Source organism: Elgaria multicarinata, chromosome 11, assembly GCF_023053635.1.
Source record: "Elgaria multicarinata webbii isolate HBS135686 ecotype San Diego chromosome 11, rElgMul1.1.pri, whole genome shotgun sequence".
Lineage (NCBI taxonomy): Eukaryota > Metazoa > Chordata > Lepidosauria > Squamata > Anguidae > Elgaria > Elgaria multicarinata.
In genome coordinates, this window is record NC_086181.1 from 10837708 (window position 1) to 10860832 (window position 23125).

The following is a 23125-nucleotide window of genomic DNA, read 5'->3' on the forward strand; positions in this document are numbered from 1 at the left end:
GGTCTCTTGACTGTTTACATTTAATTTTAGCTCCTTTGGGGCAGTTTTGATGTTTCTGTGGGTTCCCCTGTTCTTGTCTTGATATGTTTGTCTTGTCTTTCTCCTGGATGATGGCCTTTTCTGCCCTCTGCCCCCACCCCCAAACACCCCTTTGTCCCTTTGCACCCAGAAACCTTCTGGAAATCACTTTGGAATCCAAAGTGATTGGAACAGACCTCTGTCTCCCCATTTCTCACCTACCTCTGTCATGCTTCCATGAAGCCTGAATCCACCTATCTTCCCTTTAAGGGTCTGATATTTGTGTGGACCTTGTTCTGAGGCTGCTCCGTAGGGAAGAGAAAGAAAAGTCTTGATTCCCTTGGCAAGAGCAATTTGTTATTATTACCAAACAGAAATTCTGCAGCGGGGGTGGACATGAGGTGAGCTTGCTCCTGCCCAGTCCAAAAAGATTGGATCCCTCCAATGATGAGGACTGATCAATACCTTGCCTCAGCCCATGATTGGTTTCTTCCTCCTGCTTCAAGCAACAACGACAACAACAACACCCTCCCCCTCCTATACATCTGACATCCCTGGTTCTTTTTCTCCCCTGACAGGTAAGTAGAAAGGTACCCTGACCCCCTCTCTGCTTTTCTTCCCTCCTCCCAAATCTGCGTAGATCCCGAGAGGACCAGCGGCCACATGATCTCGGCAGATGATGCAGAATATCCACGGGAATATCGGACCCTGGGCAACGGCACGCGCCGGTTCTCCAACGTAGGGCTGGTGCACACCTCAGAACGTCGCCACACTGTCATTGCTGCCCAGAGTCTGGAAGCCCTCACTGGGCTCCAGAAATCTGAGATGGAACGGAAGCGCGACGCCTTCATGGACCACTTGAAGAGCAAATACCCCCAGCATGCCTTGGCAATTCGAGGGCAGCAGGAGAGAATCAGGGACCAGGTAAGGGCTGCCTTCCTTTCTTCAGTTCCTCTATTGATGCTTACAACGCTGCCTTTCTCTTGGGTACATGACTTAATACAGGTGACAATGCAACATTCCCTTCTGGACCCTATTCATATTTACCCAAAGGTTCCTCTAGAGCCGGACAAAACTGGGACATTTAATCCAAGTGCTTTCCGGCGTATGTAGTCTTCCCCCTCTTGCTTCCTTAAAGCCAAGAGCTTATCTATATGACAACTTCCTGTTAACACTGGTGTGATACTAGAACTGATTGAGTTTCAAGCACTTTCAAACTGGTGGTATAGATGAAGGAAGAACGAGAATGTTGTTCCTGTTTGCAAACCATGTAAACATGTCCCATTTGTGAGCACGAGCAGGAACACAATTCCCAAGGCAGTTTTGTATTTCCTGAAATTGTGTTCACATTAGAAACTTCACATATGCACAAGTGTGTATTTCCATATGCTCAAGTTCACATGAGCATATGAACATCCCCCAAAAGCCACATTTTCACACTCATTGTCACCAGCAAACTGGTGGCTGAAAGGAAGGATGAGCTATATCTCTCCACAGAAATTAGAGAGCACCCTGCTTTTAAAAACTCTGCTTCAGCAGAAATCAGCCTGAGCTTTAACATGCTTTATCAGAAGTAAATCCTACTGAGAATGTATTTCCATGTAACTATGCTTAGAACTGCAACTAGTGTGACTAGGATTTTTTTTTTACACTGCATATCTAGGTGTCCAGTCCAGACAAGGATTTCCTCCTTTTCTATTGAACACCCAGGAAAAGCCCTAGATAATCCCTTTTCCCCTTAGTAGTGGTAGAAAACTGTGAAACAAGGGTCACTTGGGACAAATGCTTTTTACATCTCCATGCAAATTTTGCAAAGCTGAATTTGGGATTTGGAATGTCAAGGTATTTTGCAGCATCCTGGTGGGCCTGGTTTAAGCTATGCAGTTCAGGCAGTTTGAGCTTGCTGTGGTTAGTCTGCACTGCCTGGTAAACTACGACTCCACAGCAAAACGCTGAAAGACATGAGCATCACTTCTGTGTTGTATTTGGACATACGTGTGTATGTCAACTTCCACTCTCCCACCCACCCCCACCTCCATCAAGAGAACTTCAGTGGCCTTTCGTAACCTATAAGAGGTAGCAGCAGTAGAGCATAGAAGCAGGCAGTGCATCTAGGCCACTTTCCAACTTAAAAAGCAGTTTCACCATTCTCCCTACGGACACTGCCCTTTAGTTGCACAGTGCTAGTAAAGACTAAGCCTTAGCTATGTGCAACAACTTTCCTGCCTGCAAAATGCACAAGTCAGTTCTTTTTTATATATATATATTTCCATAACTACACATATATAAACAATACACATACATAACAATAACATCCATCTTCAATATTTAACTACACATTATACTTATTATTACCCATTAACATTGATAAGTGCACCCCATCCCCAGGGATCTTATTCTACTTACCAAAGTGTTCTTCCTCTCCCCTTCAATAAAACAAATTCTAGAAACAGTTTCCATATCTCTTCAAAGTCATTACTTTTTGTTACTCTTCTTCTTACTCTAATATTACATGTTAGTTTATCATTAACAGCGATATCCCATATTTCTTTATACTAATCTTTTATGTAATAATCCCCTTGAACCTTCCATTTTCTAGCTATCATTAGCACAAGTCAGTTCTATCCAGCAATCTTGATCACTGAGGGTCGGGTGGAGGGGAGTATCTTTCACCTCACCCCACGACCAGCAATTCCAAATCTGCCCCCTCCCCAACCATCCTATCCCCTGATCTTACAGGCAGGTAGGGGAGGTTTAAGCCTCCCTATCACTGTGCACAGAGATGTGGATGGAGGGTAGGAAAATATGTGTTTATGTGATCCACCATCAGCATAGCATGAACCCTCTGGACCAAAGGTTGCTCAATCCCAGTGGTGTAGTGGAGCCACGGGCTGACAAGGACCCAGCACCGCCCCTTTTTTATTATTATTAGCAGGGATGCTGACATCATGTGCAACCCCCTCGGAATTGCCTTTCCGCTCTGAGCTTAGCTGTGATTCTCACAGTAGCTGGGGAAGAAATGAATTTCCCCAGCAACAGTATATTGTTCCCTGTTGTAATGCAAAATATTTTGGGGGTGGCTTGGACTTGAGTGGTTAATTAAGACCCACTAGCTTTACAGAAGACCTGTGCCTAGCAGATGAAAACGGATAGAACTGGTTTGCAGATATGGAGTAACACAACTGCCTGCATTTTTGGACTTTCCTTCTGGGTTTGGTTATGGGGACTGTCATGATGAGTTCCTGCCCTTCAAAATTTGCCACTATACCTCTGCTCAGCCTTGTTTGAAGGGCTGTCCACTCCAAATCCAGTTTTAAAATAAAGAACCATAAGCGGCAGGCAGCTTGGAGTTGCACATTCACACACAGCGCCTGAGCAGCACAGTCTTCCCCACTATGGTGAGATTTAAATTGTAATAAGTATCTCTAAATTTGCATCTATCTATCTATCTTAACATTTTATGTAAGTTTTTGCGTTGTTCTTTCTTACATTTTGGCAGTGCACGTCTTCCTTTTTGTTGATTTACAAGTGGCTACCCTATTTTTACACAACGTGGGAAGGAAAAGGTCACCCTGATTTTTCTGGGGCTGCTTAATCTAGATAAGCAGGAGGCCATGCGTGTGGCTTCAGCTTCTGTGCCAGAGTGTCCACTTGACATCTGAACCTGCAATATGGTAAATAGCTAATGTGGTAAATAGCTTCCCTGCCTTCCCATGCACCCACCCACCCACCCATCCACCCACACAAAGGGGATGTCAGAACCAGATGCTTAAACACATGCAACAGGAACTGTTAGGACATGGCAGAGGTGGGGGAGAGGAAAATTACATCTCATTTTGTGCCAGGTGTACAAGAATGGGGCTGCTTTAATGACAGCTGTTCTGCAGGCTCAGGGCAGACATCTTCCTGCCTGTGAACACCTGGAAATACCTTGCTGACTCCTTCTTTTGACTAATTACTTGGTACTGCGCTCAAGGCAGTCACCACGAAAGCCAGATTCTCACAAGTCACTGGGCTTTGTTTCCATGCACCGTGCAACTGAATTTTGTACAGTGCTCCGAGTCTCAGCTCTGTAACCTCTTTTCAAATCCAAGAATATCCCAGAATACAGATAGTGGGATATTAACGTATTTGCATCAGTAGCTCCTTTTAAAGACAGACAAATCTTCCAATCCCTAGTAGTTTCAAGAGCCAGATCTGCATTTGGTTCCCAGAGAGTGGGTAGATAGTGAACTGGTGGTTTGATAGGAGGATCATGATCCATATCAAGTCCATTTAGGATTAGGCAAGGATTAAAAGCAGGAACCTTCTGGTCTGTCCACTTGGTGCCCACTCTCCTATGTTCACGTCAGGCTACAGCAGGCGTGCAAAACCTCAGGCCTCAGGAATCAAATACCTCTTCCCCTAGCTCTAGCCCTTTTCCCTGGTCACTAATCTTTTGATGATGTCATGGTTTTGTGCAGGTCCCCCCCCCCCAGGTTCTTAAAAGGTTGAAATGCCACTCCTAAGGCTTAGTTACTGGCAGTAAGAGCTTGAAGCTAAAATATACTGGTATTTTTAGGCCTGCCCCTTTTGCCTCTAGTCCTCCTCACCACTGGAATGTGGCCCCTGAGAGCTTTTCTGAAATGAAATTCAGCCCTTGGGCTAAAAGAGGTTCTGCTCCTTTGCGCTACAGGGAAGTAGTAGTAGTAACAGTGACCACAGTGCTATCAGATTCAATACATACTTAAGTGGGAAATTGCCCAGGAAATCCGCATTTGACTTCAAAAGAGGAAACTTCTCTAAAATGAGGGAACAAGTGAAAAGAAAGTTGAAAAGGGGGAACCAAGAGGGTTAAATCCTTGGGAAATGCATGGAGCTTACTCAAAAGCACAATTGTAGAAACTCAACGGAAATGTATTCCACAGGTTAGGAAAGGTAGCACCAAGTCCAAGAGGTCACCAGCATGGCTAACAAGCAGTGTCAAAGAAGTTATTGAATTGAAGAGGGCTTCCTTCAAAAAATGGAAGGCTTGCCCAAGTGAGGAAAATGAAAGGGAGCACAAGCTGGCACAAAGGAGGTGCAAGCAAACAATAAGAGATGCGAAAAAGCATTTTGAAGAGCGTATTGCTAATAATATCAAGTCCAATAATAAAGAATTCTTTAAATATATCAGAAGCAGGAAACCAGCTAGGTAAGCAGTTGGACCGTTGGATGACAATGGAGTTAAGGGAGTACTAAAGGAGGACAGGGAGATTGCAGAGAAGCTGAATGAATTCTTTGCATCGGTGCTCACTGCAGAGGATACAGGACTGATGCCTGTGCCTGAACTGATGTTTTCAGGAAGGGAGTCCAAGGAACTGAGGCAAATAGTAGTGACAAAAGATGAAGTTCTCAACCTTACTGACAAACTGAAAGCAAATAAATCACCAGGCGCAGATGGTATCCATCCTAGAGTTCTCAAAGAACTCAAATATGAAATTATGGACCTCCTCACAAAATATGCAACATGCCCCTAAGCTCAGCCTCTGTACCAGAGGACTGGAAGATGGCCAATGTAACACCAATATTCAAAAAGGAATCCAGGGGAGATCCGGGAAATTACAGGCCAGTTAGCTTGACATTTGTTCCTGGTAAATTGGTTGAAAGCATTATTAAAGACAAAATTAGTAAGCATATAGAAGGACAGGTCCTGTTGAAGAAGAATCAACACGGCTTCCGCAAAGGCAAATCCTGTCTCACTAATCTACTAGAATTCTTTGAGAGTGTCAACAAACATGTAGACGGGGGTGATCTGATGGACATTGTTTAATTGGACTTCCAAATGGCTTTTGATAAAGTCCCTCACCAAAGACTCCTGAACAAACTTAGCAGTCATGGAATAAGAGCAGAGGTCCTCTTATGGATCAGTAACTGGTTAGAGAATAGAAAGCAGAGAGTAGGAATAAATAGTCAATTCTCCCAATGGAGGGAAGTAAATAGTGGGGTCCCACAGGGGTCGGTATTGGGACCAGTTCTTTTCAATTTGTTCATAAATGATCTGGAATTAGGAGTGAGCAGTGAAGTGGCCAAGTTTGCCGACAACACCAAATTATTTAAGGTTGTTAAAACACAAAGTGATTGTGGAACACTCCAAAGGGATCTCTCCAAACTGGGTGTGTGGGCATCCAAATGGCAGATGCGGTTCAATGTAAGCAAGTGTAAGGTGATGCACGTTGGGGCAAAAAACCTAACTTCAAGTATAACCTGATGGGATCTGAGCTGATGATGACCGAACAAGAAAGTGATATTGGGATTGTGGTGGACAGCTCAATGAAAATGTCCACCCAGTGTGCAGCTGCTATAAAGAAGGCAAACTCCATGTTAGGCATTATAAGAGAAGGAATTGAGAATAAAACTGCTAGTATCATACTGCCTTTATACAAATCTATGATGCGACCACACTTAGAATGCTGTGTATAGTTCTGGTCACCACACCTAAAAAAGGATATTATGGAGCTGGAAAAAGTGCAGAAAAGGGCAACTAAAATGATTAAGGGGCTGGAGCATCTTCCCTATTCATTTATTTATTGCATTTGTATACCACCCCCTAGCTGAAGCTCTCTGGGCAGTTCACATACGATAAAAACACTTAAAACAATATACAAAAATTAAAAACCACAGAACATGCAAAATGCACATACATATAAAACCACTATAACAATTTTACAAATGATGAGCCAAAAAACAGATTATTACATATATATTTATTTTATTGAAGATGAGGGAAGGTTACAACAACTGGGTTTGTTTAGCTTTGGAAAAGGAGGCTAATAGGAGACATGATAGAGGGGTACAGAATTATGCATGGTATGGAGAATGTGGATTGGGAGACATTTTTCTCCCTCTCTCAAAATACTAGAACCCGGGGTCATCCCATGAAGCTGATTGGTGGGAGATTCAGGACAAATAAAAGGAAGTACTTCTTCACACAGCACATAGTGAAATTATGGAACTCACTACCACAAGATGTAGTGATGGCCACCCATTTGGATGGCTTTAAAAGGGGGTTGGGTAAATTCCTGGAGGCGAAGGCTATCCATGGCTACTAGCCCTGATGGTTGTGTGCTATCTCCAAAGACCTGGGTTTGTCCTAGGTCTTTGAGTCAAACTAAGTGAGATGGGGGAGAGCAAAATTGCATCAAGGCTACATCACTGAGCTGCCCCCGCCATCTTCCTGGTGGAAGGCGATCAATCACTGGTTGCCTTCCACCAGGCTCTGCCCCCGCATTGGCCACGGAGCAACATAACACAGCAGAAGCGCCATGTTCACATCACTCCCTTTGAAAACATCGGGGTAAATCCCTGATTTTTTCAAAACGCAGCATTGTGGGGAAACCCCGCGGCGGCTGTGAACCTGCACCTGCGTCGTCTAATTGATGGGGTGCAGATCCTCAGCCACTGCAGGGCTTTCTCTGTGTGTAGACATCCCCCTGATCATAGATGTCCCACTGGGCCTGTTCAGACAGCATATTAAGCCATGGTTAGGCCGCTAACTCTTTTGTAGCATCTGGTTAATGAGCTCATTGAAACCATGGTTATGTACCCTTTATGATTAGAAATGGTTCGCATGACACATCAAGCCATATTATTTAGCTCAAAATGCTTAACCATCATGATTCAGCATGTTGTCCAAACAGGGCCACAGTCTTATCTTCCTTGGCTTTAATTGGACCACAGCCTAACTCTTGCCTTGCTTTTGTGGCTTCCTAGTCTTGTGTCAGATGTTTCAGCCTTCCTGGTCCCTTCCCAGTCTAAAAAAAATTCCTGTCCATTGCTCCCTTCTTGCATTGCTGTTCCAGCAGTTCCCTTTTAGATAGATCACTTGGCTTAGATCTTGACTGTAAAGTGACATGCACATGCACCGTTCCATTTGCCCCACAGTTTCAGGCAATTCCTGTCCTAATCCAAATTTGGGGAAGCAGTTTAGTAGTAAGACAAGGAGTAACCAAGTGAAGTTAGGAGCCTGGCCTGGGGGAAACTGGTCGAAGGGATTCTGGTAGGGAAATTGTTGTGGCTTGCTACCTGTGGTTGCTGTCAAAAGAATGAGGACTGAGATCGGCCCTGGCTAGAAGGGCTTATATATAGCCCTTCAACCAATCAGGAGTCTGGGCTAGAAGCCAATCAGGATCTGAGGCATCCTGTGAGTGGCAATGTAAGCTTAGGAAAACTTATGGCTTGTCAGTCTGTAGATCAAAGGGTAGGCAAAATGGGGCCTTCCAGATGTTTTGGACTACAATTCCCACAATCCCTGACCATTGGCCTGCGAGCTGGGGCTTATGGGAGTTGAAGTCAAAAACATTTGGAGAGCACCAGGTTGACTACCCTTGATGTGTAGAGTATGTCTCTAGACTGTAAGGACCTTAGTTTTACTCCGGTAGGGTCCCAGAATTGAATAGCTAACTCCCCTCTAGACCTGACTAGAAATATAAACAACTGTAAATGTTCTAAATCTATGGTGGGATTTTTCCTAGGGGAAATCAAAAAGCTTCTAGTCCTTATGGTGGCAAATACTGGCCTGGAAATGTGTGGGCAATCATGCCTGTTCAATTCTGAAACCCTTCAAGAGTGCACTGTGCAGCACTTTGACTTTCCCTATGATAAATGGAAGCAAAATACATTGTGCAAAATAAGCAAACAATAACATGTGTATGATTCCGGCCTCAATCCTATGCTCACTTACCTGAGAGTAAGGCCTATTGAACTCAATGGAACTTATTTCTGAATAGACATGCATAGGGTTGTGACATTATAGAAACTGCAAAAATCCTTAGTGCAAAGCTTTCATTTACTTTTATTTACGAAAAGTGCAGATAGAATAAATTATCTATCTTAATGATTAGCCTCCAATTTGAAACACACAAGAGTAAATTATCTGTCTTAATGATTAGCCTCCAATTTGAAACACACAGAATAGATTTATGTGAGCTGGGGTGGGGAGACAGTTTTCTAGCTAGAAAATTAAATGAACTGGTACCAGGGTTATTGTTGTTGTTTTTTAACCCCGAACCTGATTCTAGAAATCTTTCCAGAGCTGGAAATCTTCAAAGACTGAGGCCCAGTTCACACAAAATCGGTATGGTGAGGAAGTGGGTTGATCATATCAGTTCGGCTCACTTTTATCAGCTTTTGTTTGTTCCCTAAATGTGTTTCCTCCCCCAGTCTTCACAGCTTCCACAGAGTTAGCAGTGTCTCTAATTACTTCAGAATTGCTTTTTCTGTTGTAAGTATTCCTTTTATTTTGTTAGTTTCAATAGCCTGATTCCACCTCTCTCGTTGTAAGATGTTCAGGTTCCTAGAAGAGAGTGACATGTTTTCTCCCTGAACAGAGTTGATGGTGGTGAAAGAGGCAAAGCTAAAACAGCAGATGGAGCTGCAGGTCAACCAGAACTGCTGTCATGGCTCCAGAGTCCGGAGCGGAAATGGCAAGAGAAGTCAAAGATCTGCTCCGTGGGGCTTTGTAGGGCAGTGAGAAGCTTGGGGCTGGATTAGTGAGAATTGAAGGCAAGATTAGGAATGCTTGACCTTAAGCGCCATTGTGCTTGGGGCCGGAAAGGTTCTGCATCTGCTACCCAGTTTTAATTAGCAAAAGTAGCCACAGTTTTCTTAGCTGTGCAAGCTTTTGCTCGGAATCAGACCTCTGCAGGGTCTGCCTCAGCTTTCCCACCCACCCCAGCCTTCAGGGCTAGAAACTTGTTTTTAAATGAAAGGTGCAGTTGAATAATGACGCGCGGGGGATCCCGGGCCAGGCAGGGATTAACCCTCCCTGGCCCCGGGATAAAGCCTAACCCTTTGGGCCCGCTTTTTCTCACCGTTTCGGGCTGAGACCGCGAGCGTGTGGCCCGTTTTCGCGGCTTTTCCCGGCTCCGTGCAATTACTCGCGAGGAGCCAGGAGCTGTGCAAGGGGCGCAGCGTTCCCCAGGAGTGCTGTGCCCATCGGAGGCGGGGGGGAGAGCGGGGAAACCCCAATTTTTTAAAAAAACCCCACCTTACCTTGCCGCACGAGCTTCCGTGCACTTTGTTCCTTTTAAAAAAAAAAAAAGGCGGACGCGACGGCTCTCTACTTGAGTTTCCTCACGTTACGTGTAGACGACGAGGGCAGGATCTCGTGTTATGGACAACACAAAATCATCCCTCCTCCATCCTGGGATATCCAGTAGGCTTAGCAAAGGCCTATGCCGTTTTGTCAAGCCCTCTCTCTCTGCCCTAGTTTTTGTTGGAGACTGGAAGCAGCAGCTATGCATAAACCCTCAGTGCTTCAGGGTCTATGTTTAACTGGGCAGAGGAAAGCAAAAGGGCATTTGGGGTTAGCCTAAGGAACTACTTTTAATTTAAGAGTTCATCTGTGGAGGAACACGTGAAGCAATGGTAAAGAAGAGAGGCCCGTAAGCATGCACACTTGCTAATACTTTTAAGGAATGGGAATGATTTCCTGCTTCCTAGATTCCACTGTCTTTTCCATAGACTCAAGAGAGCTGGAGTGTCCTTAGAGATCATCTAGTCCAACCCTATGCTCAATGCAGGATCTGCAGTAGACGATGCAAATCCAGCACCCCTGATAGTCGGCCATTTATCCTCTCCTTAAATAAGTCCAGCAAAGTAGAGCCCACCACTGATTCCTGAGGACATTCCCACTATCAAACAGTTCTGACTGTTTAGCCAAAACGTGCTTCGCTCCCTGCAGTTTCCACCCACTGGTTCTAGTCCTGCTCTCTGGAACAACAGAGAACAAATGCCCTTGCAATTAGGAACCCTGGTTCTTGAGCTCTCCTGATCTACTCAACGCAATTCTGCCTCTGTGTAGTAGAGTGGATGTGCAACAGCCTCCTGCACAGGAATGTATCCAGAAACCTCCTAGTGCAAATGGAATCCTTTCAGAAACCACAGTTACATCCCTGCACAGAAGCCTCTGGGCAAGGTTTATTTAGGCAGCACAGCCACATGCAAGCAGCCTCCTGGTGCTCTCTGGATCAACGATCTCTGTATCAAATTATATATTTTTTTCTTACTCTTACATCAAGGTTGGATGGTGGGGTGAGGGAATCACTGTGTTCTAATTTTCAGAAGTAAGTCCTGTATTTGAATGGTTGTCAGAGGATAATCCAGTCTGTCCAGTGTAAAGGAGACCACCAAGGGAAGTTGCCCATCAACAGTGAGAGCAGACTAAGCAAAGCATACAGGTCACCTGGGGGCTGTCTTCACGGAGCTGAGTTGGTGCTGCTTCGTTGCCAAACCCTGCGTTATCACTGGTGTGTGGTGGCAGCAAGTTGCCTTTACGAGGGGAGGCAGCATGGGCTTTCTGGTGGCCATCAGGCTTACCGGGCCGAGGCCTTAAACAACCCTAGTACGAGGCATGGGTTCTCAGGGAGACTTATTTGTGAAAACAACCCACAGCATTAAAACTGCTCTGGGTTCAGACATCATGCTAAGCCGCCTTGCAACCACCCACAGTAACAACCCACCATGGCTTAGCATAGTGTGCAAATCAGGTCAGAGAGTCCTGTTCTTCTGACATAGAAAAGAAGAAGAAAACCTCACCTTGCCTTATCCTAAACCTAAGCTCATTGCCTCTGGGACTTGGGACGGTGAAAGGGGGGGGGGAAATACATCTGTCTGAATGAATGCAGATGAGGGATCCCAATTTAGCACATCCTATTTGCATGCATGTAAACAGTATGTATGAGATGCATATTATTCAGGGCAAAATTCAAGGTGCTGGTTATCATTTGCAAAGCCCTAAATGCTGCGACGCAGCGGTGTAAGCCAGAGTGATCACTCTCAGTTGTGTTGTGCTTGGTTGTGTGTGTGTGTGTGTGTGTGTTGTCCTTTGTTTTGCTTTGGCACTTGCTCTGAGCTTTTGGGATGGGTCAAGCCGTACATATAAATAAGTAAATACCATACTGCCTGAAGAGATCGTTGTCAACTTTCTTAATGGAATAGTATTGTTCTCAGGTTCCTAAATGTAATAATAAATGTAATAAATAAATAATTATGATCTGGAATTTGGTTGGTGAGGCTTTCCCCATCATTTTATCTCTAGCCCAGGGAAAGCTTTACCTGCTATACAGGCACAGAGGCATGGCAGCTCTAGTTGTACTTTAACACAAGAGACTGAGTATTCTCTCTTGCTTTCCCCTCTTCCTGGAAATCCTGTGCAGTGAATTTCTCTTTCTTAATACCTTCAAATCTGTCCTCAAAACTCATCTTTTTCTGTGAAGCCTTCAGCTTAACTCCTTCAGACCTGGCACTAGCTGCTGGTATGGTGGTGAAAATGTTATGGCCCCCTCAGCCCCCCTCCCACTGGGATTTGCAGTACAACGCATCTGGAAGGTGCCAGGTTGGGGAAGGCTGAACTAGGGAGGGAGTCTTTTCAGCGGCTGATATTTTAATTGGCCTATATTTTTAAAATATATTTTAAATATTTTGATTGCATATATGCTGCTATTTTATCTTTTTCATTGTAAATTAGAAGGATGTCTTACTTGTTAAATTGTTGGCTTTCTTGTAAGCTGACTAGAACTGGGTGTAAGGCTGGATGTAAATGCGTGTTTGTTTTTAAAATCAGGTTTGGAACAAGCTAGGAGCTCCAAAGCCATGGTTTGGTGTTGGTCTAAATTCCCGGCTTGTTTTAAATATGGCAGCCATTGATTCTTGGTTCAGATATAACAGGAAACTATGGTTAATTAAAGTATTTTGGGCATAACTGAAGCTCACTGAGAAGGAAGGAAGGAAGGAAGGAGGGAGGGAGGGGGCAGTCTGCATGGGCACAAAGCTCATTCATATCCTGGTTATTAAGTGATATACACATCCTGCTGGTGAATTCCTATACACATCCTCTCAGGGAAGAATTTAATGTGCCAAGCTAAACTATGGCTTCCTAGTATATTCAGGATCTAAAGTAGAGTTAAGGCCACAAATCATGGTTAATGTCACCTATATTGTGTGTGCATTTGACTGCAGACAAATGTGTATATTTGATAGTTGATGGGTGATCCACAAATCGTCTTCCTTCTTCCTTCTACACAGACATTCTGTGTCAGGAATGCCTAATGGCAGGAGTGGAGTGGCATGGTCCTATGAGAGGAAACAGGAAAGGTGATTTTGGAGAGAAATCCAGTGTACCCTCTTCACTCCGATGTGGCTTTTGAACACTTATTGGTAGATTTGAGGCCTAATTCCCAAGGCTTGCATGAAAGGAATCCTGTAAGAACACTAACAAGGCTTCTCCCAAAGGCATAAAGGTGACTCAGATCTATAAAAATGACTTGAGTGGAAAGAGAGCGCATCTCGCAGAGAGCCCCTGCAGGCCTCTTTCTTCTCCATTTATAAGGTTGACGTGCCGTCATCTTCAGATATGGAGCCCTTCACACACCTGCTCCATATTCAGCAGCCTCTCTCTTTGTACCTTGTGACTAGCAGGTAAGCTGGCCTTTTTACCCACTAGTTTATACTTGTTATTTAAAGAGCAAGGCCCTTCCCCTAGATGTGGTAAACAACATCTACCAGAGTACCGTATTTGGAATAGATTTTGGGTTCTTTTAGGGATGAGTTTCCATGTTAAAAGAATAAATCAAAAATGATCTTTACATTTTTAAAAAAAACAGACTGCATGTTTCTAGCTCTCAACATCGTTAACAAAATATGTTTGGCAGCAAGTAGATCGATCGTCTGGGAGATGCCAGATTCTGCCTGTGGGTGTTCTACAGTCAGCTGGACTTGAATTTGGGTTCAAGTCCAACCTCTGCTTCTAACCCAGTGTACTGTCTTGGGGATGCCAGAGCCTCTGCTGCTGCTAACATGATGGATAATGATAAGACCAGCCCTGAGTCCCAGAGAGCGTTTGTCGAATCCGCTTTGCTCTTATTCTTGCACGCCAGGCTCCGTTAATTTTTAATGACTGCTTCCTCATCAACAGACTGTGGCTAGGGTTGTGCTAGGCCACATGCATGAGAGATCTCTCCGGATGAGTCACTGGGAGCTTGTTCAGCCTTTTATAAACAATCTGGGCCTGATCCAGAGTCAGTTCCAGTGAAACCAAATGGTGCTCCTGCACAGCTCCCATTCATTTCAATGGGGTTTGTGCAGTGGGTTGGCTCTGCCCAATTCATCTTGCTGTTGCAGTTAGGAGACAGAAGCAATCCCGTTTCTCATTTGCTGGATTCATTTTAATTTAGTTTTAGTAAATTGTTTTAGACGTCCCCGGTATTAGTACGAGCAAAGGAGGTGTGTATGTGTGTGCGTGTGTGTATTTGAAAGTAAAATAAGAACCAGTAAAGAAAAATATAGCACCCGCATCTATAAACTGACATGGTTTTGTTTTGATCAGCTGGGGAATATTGTGTGAAAGTCAAAAGAGCTCTTTCAAAACAAATAATTGACTGTGCAAATCTGTCGTAGATAGATGAAAAACCAACACCTGTGAAGGTGGTTTGGCGGGAGGATTATTCTCTACTTAAATTCTGCATTATCCTTGCTTTATATGGAATCGTATTATCCTTTTTATTATTATTATTGAGATGTATTTATTGAGATTTTTTTAATTGCCTAGTTCTGCAAATGGGATGAGCATACAAATTAAGCATATTTATGCCGACATGCAGCAGATTTGACTCATTTATTTTAGAGGCAGGTTTAGTGGCTGTAGAAATCCATATTTATCATCCCAGTCCAGAGAACCACGGAAGGCGCGAGAGACAGTACGGCAGGGTGTGTTATACTGCTTTCAGCCCAAGGAATGAATTCCATTTTGAAGAAGCTCCCAGTGCCTGCATTGCATTGCTAGGCAGGGCCAAAGGCAGAGCAGAAAGGGCAGGATCAAAATTACGAGCATATTATAGCTTCAGGACGCAGTCCTATGCATGTGTAGACAGAAAAAAGTCCTACAACTCTCCAAGTGTTCACCAGCGTGCATGGCTGCCTGGGGGATGCCAGGAGTTGCAGGACTTTAAACATGCATAGGATTGGACCCTAAAGCGCTTACTGCCAGTAATTTAAGCCTTGGGAGAGACATTCCAGCCTTTTAGAGAGGGTGGGGGGTGGCTTCAAAGCTGGGAAATCAAGCGATTGATGGCTGTGACAAAGGGAAGGGACCTTCTGGGGAAACCCATAGGGCCCAGTTGGGACCCCAAGTGGGCTGGGTTTGATTCATGGACTGGAGGTTTTTCACTCCTACTGTACAGGCTATCTTCTGAGAATTGCCACGGCAGCAAAGTAATTACGTGTGAAGTTCCGCATGGCTGAACGATTTGTAATGTCCTTGTGTCCCTGCTGCTTGTTGTATGCACATGGGCTGAATAGAGGTGTCTGACCATGTCACCACTACGAAGGGACAAAGAAGAAGGGATGATTTGGAACATATGGGAAAGGGGACTGTTTGAGGTGTCTATGTACCAGAGACGAGGAGGTGCAGGGAACGCTGATCAAATTTGCAGATGACACAAAATTGGGTGGGATAGCTAATACCCTGGAAGACAGAAACAAACTTCAAAGTGATCTTGATGGGCTGAAAACAACAGGATGAAATTTAATAGGGATAAATGCCAAGTTCTACATTTAGGGAATAGAAACCAATTGCACAGTTACAAGATGGGGGACACTTGGCTCAGCAATACTACAAACGAGAAAGATCTTGGAATTGTTGTAGATCACAAGCTGAATATGAGCCAACAGTGCGATATGGCTGCAAGAAAGGCAAATGCTATTTTGGGCTGCATTAATAGAAGTATAGCTTCCAAATTACGTGAGGTACTGGTTCCTCTCTATTCGGCCCTGGTTAGGCCTCATCTAGAGTATTGCGTCCAGTTCTGGGCTCCACAATTCAAGAAGGATGCAGACAAGCTGGAGCGTGTTCAGAAGAGGGCAACCAGGATGATCAGAGGTCTAGAAACAAAGCCCTATGAAGAGAGACTGAAAGAACTGGGCATGTTTAGCCTGGAGAAGAGAAGATTGAGGGGAGACATGATAGCACTCTTCAAATACTTAAAAGGTTGTCACACAGAGGAGGGCCAGGATCTCTTCTCGATTCTCCCAGAGTGCAGGACACGGAATAACGGGCTCAAGTTAAAGGAAGCCAGATTCCGGTTGGACATCAGGAAAAACTTCCTGACTGTTAGAGCAGTGCGACAATGGAATCAGCTACCTAGGGAGGTTGTGGGCTCTCCCACACTAGAGGCATTCAAGAGGCAGCTGGACAACCATCTGTCAGGGATGCTTTAGGGTGGATTCCTGCATTGAGCAGGGGGTTGGACTCGATGGCCTTGTAGGCCCCTTCCAACTCTGCTATTCTATGATTCTATGATTCTATGATTCTGAAAGATCTTACTGTTGGAAAGTCTGGTGTGACTTACAGCACAGTTGCTTTATATAGAGAAAGCATGGCAGCACAGCATTTAGTACTGGAGGCAATAAACACAGGGTAGAGCCAGTTTAAAAGAAGTTTAAATCGACTTACTTTATAAGTGCTTTTATACATGTTGTCAGAGAAGTCTATATGACGCTGCTTAACTACAAGCACCCCTTAAATCTGGGTGTGTGCGTGTAAGTGAGTGAAGGCATGAGATACGGTTACTTGCTTCCTTCCTGGAGAGACCACATGATGTTCCCTGTTGCAGAGGTAGAGGGTGAAGGAGGAGGAAATCGGAACTGATCAAGCTACAGGACATTCTCTATCACCTCCTAGTGTCTGGAAGCATGCAGAGTTGTTCCTGTTATGCAACACTTACAACCCTCTCATATGAGTTAATCTGAGCAAACTGGGCCTAGGAATGTCGGAGAAGTCTGCAACGGAATTTCTATGAATCCAACCCACAGGTTCCGTAGCAGTTCAGCTTTTACCTAATCACATGGAGTTATGCACCTTTTAATAACTTTCTGGAATTTTATGCAAATTTAGTCATTAAAAAATACATAAAATAAAAAACACCAACTGAAAATGCATATTTCCCCCATAAGCTAAAGCATGAAAATGCCCAATTTGGGGGTGGGGGTTGCTTATTTTTGCAAGTGCAAATTTGTACAAATGCAAATTTGCACAATTTCAGGAAATGGGAAAAGTCTGATTCCGTCAAAGAGTAGACAACAGACAATTGCACCTGACAATCTGCAAAACACAGATGGAACAGATTTTACAAAATCCATACATCTCTAGCTGGGACCCAGGATTTGTTTTCAACTGGCTGCATTTCCAAGGCTGGTATTCAGATCACGAAGTCTATATTTTTAGTTTCTTATAGGGATGAGGCAATCCAAATAAATAATGAATAGACATTCCATAACATAAAGAGTAACCCAAGCTTAGCTCTAGAACATCTTTTTACGTCAATACTTGCCCCAGCATATCAGAAGAAAAAGAAGAGTTTGAACTCAATGGCCTTATAGGCCCCTTCCAACTCTACTATTCTATGATTCTATGAAATAGAAGAGGGTGCCCTGACACATCTGCAGACTGCCTTTCCCTTACCTCAAAGTAACAATAATCAGCCCATTTACACATCTAGGACTTCGGTGAGGGTTTCCAAGGCAAATGCCATATTTGAGATAAAGTTGAGCCCTAACTCCTCCCTCTCCCCAACAAATTAACTGACCCTCCTCCACTGCTCATGAATTTTCAAAATCCATGTCATATATATATATATATATATATATATATGAGAAATGTTTGTAATTTAAAGAAGTTACTGGGGGCCCTTGGCTTAGAAGTTCAGGTTCCACATGGCAGGGTATGGCATGATCATGGCTATGCCAATGTCGACTTGCTGCCTACATGCCTGTTACATTCAAAGGAAGTTTATTATCTGAATTTAGCAGACAAGGCAGGGGACCTTCAGGCAAGAAATGAAGGGACTCATCTTTAGAGAGAGAGAGAGAGAGAAACACCAGCCTTTCAAATTTGCAAATCCAGTTCAAGAATTGGTTTCTTTTTGATTAGCACTTGAAACCTGAGCTCACTCCCTTTGAAGACATCAGCCACCTCCAAGTGTCTGTGATTAATTAATTCCTGGTTAGCCATTCATCAGATTGCAGAAAGTTCCAATGTGCAATTCTGAGTTTGCGTCACATCACGCCACCATGGTTCTCAGTTTCCTTTTATTCCTGTTTTACAAATCATGTTTCCATGAATTTGTAGCTTCCAATTTGTACTCCACAATCCTTCCATTGGGAAGTAAAGACTACTTTTTTTTTACATACTCTGTACATTCATGATTTCCTATGGAACATGTAGCAAAGAGCAGCAAGACTCTTCATAATTTGTTTATGGTCAGGCTGGTTTCTCGGGGTTCCTTCAGCAGCACAGGAACCATTTCTCTATGTCTTCTATCACACTGCCATGATAATAGCAAAGCCTAAGAATCAAATGGGTGAGGCCAATCATACATACTCTTTCCATCTGATTTATTCTCATTCTCCCAGCTGGTCAATGATTGAGTAGGAAGGGTACCCACATTGGCCCCAGAACTTTGTCCTGGGCAGGATCTACATTACTGCTTTGAAATGTTTTATAGCGGTATTGACAACTGTTGGGGCCCAGGACGCATTTCAAATACCATTTTGAAAGTGTTATATCCTGCTTGGTGTAGATCTGGCCCAATGCCTGGAAAGAGACACTCCTGTAGGTTTTGTCTATAATAGGGGTGGGGAACCTGCAGCCCTCTAAATGTTATGGGACTTTCAACTCCCATCAGCCCCAGCCAGCATGGCCAAGGAAGACGAGAGTTGTAGTCCACAACAGCTGGAGGGCCACAGGTTAAACACACATGGAAGCCGGGGGTGTGGGATTTGTAAATATAGGTGTTGTGGAGTATAAGAACAATTTTTAAGCCAGAAGCATGACACATGTTTCTTCAATAGTCTGGTTGTTGCACATCCATGATGAGACATTCTACCCATGACTAAAGCAATCCTGTCTTTAGTCTACTTTTGCGCCACAGGTTAATCCCTGTTTTGCTGTCCCTCTTGGGTGTCCTGATCAGGCTGAAATACTTTGCTGCTTCAGGAAAAAGAATCCAGCTAGTGTAGCCCTCTGTTTATGTACAGGACCATGTACTGCTATCCTGGGGGTGGTGGGGGTGGATTGCCACTAATGTTCCTCTACATTAAATACATGTCCCAGGGCAGTCCTGGTTCTCTGTTTATATGCAAAATAAGTACACACTCCGTACACAATCCAAGTTAGTGTAGGAGGCTCTTGATCAGGGATAAAGTGGGCATTTGTCTTTCCTGTCTTAGGAAACAAAAGCCATGACTATTTTTAAGAGCAGAAGTATCTGGAGATTAGAATAAATGTAATGATTGTCTTTGTGACAAGGTTGTTGCAATTGACCAAACGCCCGGTTTTTAACCGAGTAATTAGTGAATGGATTAATTTGAAAGACGTTTGCAAAGGTACCCTTTTGAAGATCCTAAAACAACTTCTTTAGTCTACTTTTCTCCAGAAAGTAAAGAGAGCCATGTCAAGACTTTTCTCTTCTCCCAGGCATTTTTAACAGCATTTTAACAGCATTTAACAACGTTAAGTTTGTTTTTAATGGACCCCACAATTGTTGTTTTTAAATGGATACTGTTGTTTTTATACTGTTTTTTATGTGTGTGTGTGTGTGTGTGTGTGTTTAAATTGTATACTTTTAATGTTTACTATTTTTAAATGTTGTAAACCGCCCAGAGAGCTTCGGCTGTGGGGCGGTATATAAATGTAATTAAATAAATAAATAAATAAATAAATAAATATAAGTAAAATTCCAAAACCCACATTAGTCTAATACCTTTGTTAGGCCCATCAAAAGATCATGAAAAGTGTTCAAGCTTTTGAGATCTCCAGGAGTATAGGACACTGTTGAAACCCTTGGGAGAAAGTTCCACAACAGCAGGAACACTGCTGAAAGGAACCCATTCCAAACCCCCATAGATGTTGTTTGGCAGGACTACAGTCAAAAGGAGAGGAGGCTTGTACAAGGAGAGGCATTCCTTCAATTATAAGAAACTAAGAAGAGCATGGCTGAATCATATCATAGGTCCATCTAGTAGTCCTGCATCCTATTTCCAATAATAGTCAGCCAGGTTCTCCTGGGAAACCCACAAGCCGAGGTGTGGGTGTATTTTCTAAGGCAATAACCACTCTCCCAACCAGCATTATTTGTCCCCCCAAGCAACTGGTATTCAGAGGCTTACTACCCCTGAACCTGGTGGTTCCATTTATCTCAGCTACTAGCTATTGATGGCCTTTCCCTTAATGTAAATGACCCAGGCTGCTTTCAGTGTGAGAACAACTTTTTAAGGTGGGGTTTGCTACTTACTGTTAGAGGGGGAAAAGCAAGGTTGTGTGGGTTTGGGAACAAATTTGCAGGAAGCCTGTATCTGCAATGGCATGCCCTCGAAACATCCCCATGTCTTTCAGTGATGAATCCAGGGTGAAATGTCAGTCTGTCATTAAAACACTCGGGGGCCTCCAGATGTTCCTGAACTCCCATTCCCATCAGACCCATCTAGCATGTCCAATGGACGTTGATGAAGGGAGCTGTAGTCCAGCAATATCTGGAGGACCGGAAGTTCCCCACTCCTGAATTAAAGCTTTAGCTGGTTGATTAAAACATCCAGTTCAAATTACTAGCCACCATGCCTTAGAACAGACCAGCACAATTTGTGGCCTTTCAAAGCTGAGTATAGCCAGTCATATTATGGCCATCATAAACCACCTGCTTTTGCTGCCCACTTGTGAAATCAAAAAATAGTAGTGGCTGTCAATCATTTGTTGGGCAATAATACATGGTGGACATGAACCACATTTGGCTTGGTGGTTTACTGGCTGTGAAGTCATGGCCCCAAAATGTTAACCAGTGTGGACAAAATAGAAGCTGAATGAACAGTGACCTTTAAATGACATTGCAGAATGAGTCACAAAAGGCAGTGGAAACCTTTGCAATGTTCTGAGACTTCTGTAAGACTATTTTTTTAAACCCAGTCTTTAAAAAGATGTTTGTTTGTTTTTCAGAAAGAGACTGAGAGGAAATTTGCCTTTTTTGTTTCAAAGGTGGTCTCTTGTTGGAAAGTGTGGAGGGGTGTGCGTGCAAAAAAGGGCCGTTGACGTGAATAGAAATACTCTGCAAATATCAGAATGTTGCTCTATGCCGCTTTGCTGTTGCTGCTATAATATGCAACGCAATCAGAACACAAGAGCAAAGTTAATTTTAATCGTGCATCTATGGAATTGATGGGGGGTGGGGTGGGGGGTGAAAGGAAGGGAAAGACATATGTATAATAGCATAGGCATCCATCAGGCAAATCGGCGACAATAAAAAAGGAAAAGAAGAGTTCAGCTAATTTAAGATCCAGATGGGAGAGAGAGATAATTTGAAATGGGAAAATGTAACAATAAAATCCTCCTGTCTCTGACTGTGAGGGGTGGGGAGAGTCAGGATGGGAAGGATGGTACCAAATACCCTGGCAGAATCTTGTGTTCTGACTCAAGTTGTTCACGCTAAGCTCCACCCAGGTATCCACAGGGCTGGGAATGCATGAAGAAGACTTGGAAAACAGTAAGTGAGCACCATGGTGGAGCTTCAGATGTGTTGATCTACAGCTCCCACCATCCTGATGATTACGACGTTGGCTGGGGTTGATGAGAGTTATAGTCCAGCACACCTAGAAGTCACCCAATTGGGGAAGGTTGGATCAGACACTCAAAGTGCAATCCTATGTCCGTTCAGAAGTAAGCCATGTTGAGTTTAGTGGGGCTTATCCCCCAGGGAAGTCTGGATAGGATTGCAGTCATAATGTCCCCTGCATGATCAAGCTCAGGAGAAATTGCATTTGCCATGTCCCAGCAAAATCTATCTTTGTATACTGCTGATTGGCTAGCCCTTATGACATCACAAAGTCACCTCTCTTTCTTCTCCTGTTGCTAAAATATATAGTATAATAATAATGAGCCCTGAACAAATGGTTAATAGGAATAACCGGCAGGGTGTTTGTGGGGAAAAGGCAGCCTGTCTGAAGCGTAGAGGAAGGTCTGAAGAAGAAATCAGTGCTGGATTAGGGTACAAGTACGTGACTTATTTGAGGAACCAAAATGTGGGGAGGCCAACCCTACTGCTCAGCAAGAAAACAACAACCACTGATTCCTATTTGTACCAATGTCTGTACATGCGTAAAGAAAATTAAAAGTGACCAATGCTTGCTAACGTTCCCCAAACTTCCAAAATAGTTGAAGAGCAGCCCTTTTACAATGCAAAAGGACTGGCCATCTTTCAAATGTCCTTGGTGTAATAATCCAAACTGTTCCTCAGTGAGTTTGAAATGGCAGTTGAAAAAGGAAGAAAAATACAGTAATTTTAAAATGGTTGGCCTCCGTTTCCCCTCTTCTGTCTTTGTTGCCTTCTGAGCAGCTAAATTGCTTTGAAAATGTTTGTGTCAGCTGAGACCTGGGTGGCATGTGCCAGTCTGGAATGCATTGGAAAAAAGAAATAACCCACATACATACAATTATAAACACTGGGAAATGGGAGATTACAGAGACCTGCCTGACCTTAACCTTTGAAGGGAAGATGTGACAGCATGAGGATCCAAATTGCTTCCCATACCAACACCCTTGGAGGTTGTAAATGGTGGAAGGGTTAGGGAGAGTTGAAAGTGGTTTGGGGGCGGGGAGGGGCGTGCAGAAGAAAAAAAAATCCCTTCCATACAAATAACATGAAAGTGTGCAAACGGAGGAATTTGCAGCTGCTTGCTTATGGGTTTGGGAAGAATTCTTGAAAAGGACAAATGAGCTTTATGACAATTGTATCTTGACAGCTGTCGAGACTAAATCTGATGTAAGAATAAAAAATTAAAAGGGAAAATCAACTCCAAAGAAATTTAAAACAACACTTCCAAATTTCCTCTTTAATTGGGACCCACCCCGATGGCTCTCTGAAATTTCTGCCTTGCCAAAGGAACCCACAGAAATATAGTTTTCATTATATTCCAATTAATCCCAGCAGCAGTTATCATTATTCATTTATATAGGCCTTTAAAAATGTGCAAGTGTTCTAGAATCTATCATCACCTCATCCTGCAAGGGTGACTCATGTACAGAAACAAGCTTCTGTGTGAAGATTTC

General features: G+C 43.6%; 1 protein-coding gene across 9 annotated transcripts in view; it reads left to right on the forward strand.

Moving 5' to 3' along the window:
* SRCIN1 (SRC kinase signaling inhibitor 1) overlaps nucleotides 1–23125 on the forward strand; it is a 324300-nt gene that overhangs the window by 155919 nt on the left and 145256 nt on the right. For all 9 annotated transcript variants that reach the window (XM_063138579.1, XM_063138580.1, XM_063138586.1 and 6 more), the window contains exon 2: nucleotides 659–942. In XM_063138579.1, coding sequence (XP_062994649.1) covers nucleotides 682–942 — 261 coding nt within the window. In that variant the 5' untranslated portion in view covers nucleotides 659–681. The remainder of the gene's footprint in view (nucleotides 1–658; nucleotides 943–23125) is intronic.